This window comes from Meriones unguiculatus, chromosome 5 (genome assembly GCF_030254825.1).
Source record: "Meriones unguiculatus strain TT.TT164.6M chromosome 5, Bangor_MerUng_6.1, whole genome shotgun sequence".
Lineage (NCBI taxonomy): Eukaryota > Metazoa > Chordata > Mammalia > Rodentia > Muridae > Meriones > Meriones unguiculatus.
The window spans coordinates 50,977,486-50,982,205 of NC_083353.1; the positions used below are offsets into that span (position 1 = coordinate 50,977,486).

A 4,720-nucleotide genomic window follows, 5' to 3' on the forward strand; every position below is an offset into this window, starting at 1 on the left:
CTGATCTCCTGTGCTGGGCTAGTAGGCATTCATGTGAGGACTACCATCTAGGAAGACAGCAGTTTTTCTACGAAGGGTTTTTAGTCACTGTAATGTTTTGTATACAAATGATGCATTAGCCCAGAATTTTCTACACAGTTGAGGGGGCTGCAAAGCCTGGAGCTGGCAGGTGGCTCAAGGCTGTTGTTTGTCTCACTCCACACAAGCTGGTGTTCACAGTGACACATGACATGGTGTCACTCTCCTCATCTTTTTCTGCAGAGAGGAAGCAACTGTGAACTTTCTCCTCCACACTAACAAGGTTCTGCAGTGATTTCAAAACAATGATCTCCTGAAGACATAATGCCATGAATATGGCTAAAGATTCCTGGCTCCTGAGAAGGCCTGGCTTCCCTAAGTGATTTATGTTTTGCAGAGCTGTAGTTAATGAAGACAACCTAAAAATAGCACAGCCTGCACCCAACTCTACAGAGGTTGACAACCCTCTCCCTGGTTTGACAAGGTGATATCTTTATAAGAATCAATTCCTCCCCCTCTCCTTCTCCCTCTCCTTTTCCCTCCTCTTTCTCTTCTCCCCTCTCTCTCATGTTTGTGTGTGTATGTATTTATGTGTTCCTTTGTATTCATGTGAACATAGAAGACTTGCATTTCATGAAAATGGTGGTTATAAACATAGATTGGGATTATATTGTTGGTAGCTGCTAATGAATGCATACATTTCAGATATTTTAAACTCTTAAAACTTTACAAATGTCTACTTTATCCTCTATGAAATGTGTCTATCAAACCCATGGCTACCATTATGGGTGCACACAGGTCACAAACTGACGTTCAGGTTGAGCGACTGTGAACACCACAGCTCTTTGTCCTAAAGGCTTGATTACTGTTTATTTTTCTGGGGTCATCACGGCACAGACTCAACCATATTGGCTGTGTGCCATAAACTCTTAGTCTATGTCACCTGTTGATGAAACTGAATTTCCTCTCCTCTTCTTCCTTCTCTTTCCTGGTTCTTCCTTCTCCACTGACTGCTCTTCATTGAGACTGTCTTCGGGAAGGAGCAAGGGCATTATGAGGAACTCCATAGGTTCACAGGAAGAAAAATCTGAAGAGCTTAATCATGACTCTCTGGGCCGGGTGGCCACTAATCTTTTGAAGAACTAGCTTTTTGTGTCGCTATTATAGAATTTTTATGTGAGGAAACTCAAATTATTAATTGTTTTTATCAAGTATCCATTTCAGCTCTGAATTATTCATTCTTATCAAGTATTTATGAATTTTAACATTTTCCCTCTTCCCTCATTTTATAAATACTTCTTTGAATTTTTAAGCTTATAATATAATGATGTAATATGTCCTTTCCCATTCCTCCCTCAAAACCCATCCAAATATCATTCCCATGCTGTCCCTCATCCTCATGGCCTCTTTTTCTTTAATTGTTATTATATACATATATAGTCTCAGAGGCATCACTGCGACCTGCTCAGTCTGTATAATGTGACTTGTTTGCCTGTTTTCAGGGCTGATAATTTGGTTTTAGACTACCAGTTTGTGTGCTCTTCCCTGGAGAGGACTGTTGCTCCGGCTCTTGGCATTTCTTAGTCTCCTGTAGTTCTTTGAGAAGGGCTGAGCAGTGGTTTTCCTGTACCTTGGCATGTCTAAGTGTTGTTGTCCTTGTTTAGCTCAGGTTTAAGCAGTCAGGTGCGTAAGGTTATTACTGTAGCTCCTTAACACTACTGGGAGACACAATCTCACAGTGAATTCCCTAATCCCCTGCTTTCAATCTCTCCATGCCATCTTCAGAAGCAATGTTCTCTGAGCCTTGCTTGCAGTTCTTTGGTAGATGTGTCCACCAAGACTGGGATCCACAACTCTACATCTTGATCAGTTGTGGTTTTCTGTACTGATCTCATTCTGCTGCAAAGAGAAGTTTTCATGTTGAGAGGTGAGGGTTACACTCATCTGTGGATATGAGAACAAATACTTAGAACATTTAAAACATTTTTGCTTTTTGTCAGTATACTGTATTACAGTGCAATATGGTGAGAAAAATTATGAAGTTATTTCATCTCACACCCTTGATTTTCAGTTGATAATTCTTTACTGTGTATCTGGGAAACTTTTTACAACATTATATACTTCATGTGTATTCAAAATTCATTAGAGGAAATGATGATCTCTACATAAAACACACACTGAATTTCCTACATTCCTGAAGTCTGGAGAAGTCCCCTACACCTTGAAGGTAAGGAATCTTAAGACTCCTGTGGAGCCCATCCCTCAAGACTGGGTGGACACTTTCATTTAATTATGAACTTAGAATGAGATGTCCCTGAGCTTATTATAATTGTAGTTTTGTTTAGCACCCTAATTTTACCTGTCAAAAGAGGAAAAAATAAGGAGTATGCTCACCCTGAACTTATCCCGATATTGGATGCTCAGGCTCTCTTCACAGAGGCATCATGGCTGGAGATAAAAGTCATAGGTTGGAGGCAGAGTTACTTAAGAGAGTTCAGAGAAAAACCAGGATTTCTCTGGAAACAGAACTTGTCTCCATCATTCTATCCTTTTGGTCATTTTTTTTCTTTTCTGCTTCATGCAGGGAAGGAGCTGATCTGTCATTCACAGAGCTGCATTCTGTCTCCCAGGACACTACATGAGAAAACCAGCAGCTGACATGTACAGAGATCACTTTGTGCCTGAAACAGTTCCATGCTTGGTGTGTAGGTGGAATCCTCACACCTAGGGGCTTCTCGACTGTGCATATGTTCCAGAGTTGCTGACTGGAGCTCATCTTCTGAGTGCTCATGGTCACACTCTGAAGAAATGGCAGATAGTCGGCAGGATTTGATTCAGAGTCCAAACTGGTAATTATTTGTTCTGGAGATTAATTAAGAACATTTGGCCTGGCCGGGCAGTGGTGGTGCATGTTTTCAATCCCAGCACTCAGGAGGCAAAGGTAGGAGGATCTCTGAGTTCTAGGTCAGTGTTGTGTACAGAGTGAGTTCCAGGACAGCCAGGACTACATAGAGAAACCCTGACTTGAAAAACTGAGAGAGAGAGAGAGAGAGAGAGAGAGAGAGAGAGAGAGAGAGAAAATGAGGAGGAGGAGGCAGAGGTAAGAGGGGCAGGGAGGGGGAGAGAGACAGACAGAAAGAGACATAGAGAATGAATGATTAATGACTGAATGAAAAAGAGAGTGAATGACTACTTGGCCAGCAATGAAGAGGGCAGTGAGATAAATGACCCTGTGCACGTGGGTCTGACAATCAAGTGAGATGCAGCTATTACCCCTGAATAAACCAAACATGTGGATCAGGAGAGGTTAATATTTTATAACTTGTGGAAATGTTTAATGTACAAGAAAGTTTGTATTTTGAGACAGGCCTACAATGGTCTGCACAGTTCAGTTTTGCATAGGAAGCATCAGGACAGTGGCGACAATGGGGACTATGGGGATGGCCTCAAGGGAGTCTGAGCTGGAGCTGAGTTCTTTTTGGATGAGGTGGAATTGGGATGAATTGACATCTTGTTGCCATCTCAGTGTTGGGGGGTAATGCTTCATTACCAGTATTTGGAATGAAGAGTTTTCTCTTTTCTCCTCAGATTTTTGGTACTTCAAATACACACACATACAATGAATAAAGCCAGCATACTCCACACTAACACAAACATTAAAATCACCTTGTTCTCTGAAATGAGTGTTGGGATCTCAGCCAACAGCATCCTTTTCGTCTTCCATCTCTGTATGGTCATTGGTGCACACAGGCCTAAGCTCATTGATCTCGCCATTGGTTTCTTGGCCCTGACCCAACTACTGATGCTGCTAACTATGGGACTCATAGCTGCAGACATGTTTATGTCTCAGGGGAGGTGGGACCCCACCACATGCCAATCCCTTATCTATCTGCACAGGTTCTTGAGGGGCCTCTCCCTTTGTGCTGCCTGTCTGCTGAATGTCCTCTGGACCATCATCCTCAGCCCTAGAAGCTGCTGCTTAGACAAGTTTAAACATAAATTTCCCCATGACATCTCCTGCGCCCTTTTTCTTTGTGTTCTCTACATGTCTTTTAGCAGTTACCTCCTGGTATCAATAAGTGCCATCCCCAATTCGACCTCAGATAATTTTATGTATGTTACTCAGTCTTGCTCACTTCTCCCACTGAGTTACTCCAGACAAAACACATTTTCCACACTGGTGGTCTTCAGGGAAGCCTTTCTTATCAGTCTCATGGTGTTCTCCAGCGGGTACATGGTGACTCTTTTATACAGACACATGAAGCAGGCCCGGCATCTTCACAGCACCAGCCTTTCTCCAAAAGCATCCCCAGAGCGAAGGGCCACCCGGACCATCCTGCTGCTCATGACCTTCTTTGTGGTTCTCTACATTTTGGCCAGTGTTATCTTCCACACAAGAATGAAGTTCAAAGATGGGTCTCTGTTCTACTGTATCTAGATTCTTGTGTCCCATGGCTATGCCACAGTCAGTCCTCTTGTGTTTATTTGCACTGAAAAGCGTATAACTAAATTTTTTAAGGTCACTGTGGGACAGGAAATTAAATATCTGATTAATCAATGATGGGTAAAATTGTACACTCCTTAATACAATCCAATATGTTGCCATCATATCATGACATAGTAGGAACATTCTGTGGCTTAAACTGATATGTGAAAACATCCTTTTAACATTCCATCTGTTTACTCTGTGTGTGGATGGCAA

The 4,720-nt window shown here is 42.2% G+C and overlaps 1 protein-coding gene across 1 annotated transcript; it reads left to right on the forward strand.

Moving 5' to 3' along the window:
• The first annotated feature begins 3,637 nt into the window (after positions 1–3,637).
• LOC132654078 (vomeronasal type-1 receptor 44-like) lies at positions 3,638–4,456 on the forward strand. Its single transcript, XM_060383351.1, has one exon. The coding sequence runs from the start codon at positions 3,638–3,640 to the stop codon at positions 4,454–4,456; it is 819 nt and encodes a 272-aa protein (XP_060239334.1).
• Positions 4,457–4,720: the final 264 nt, after the last annotated feature.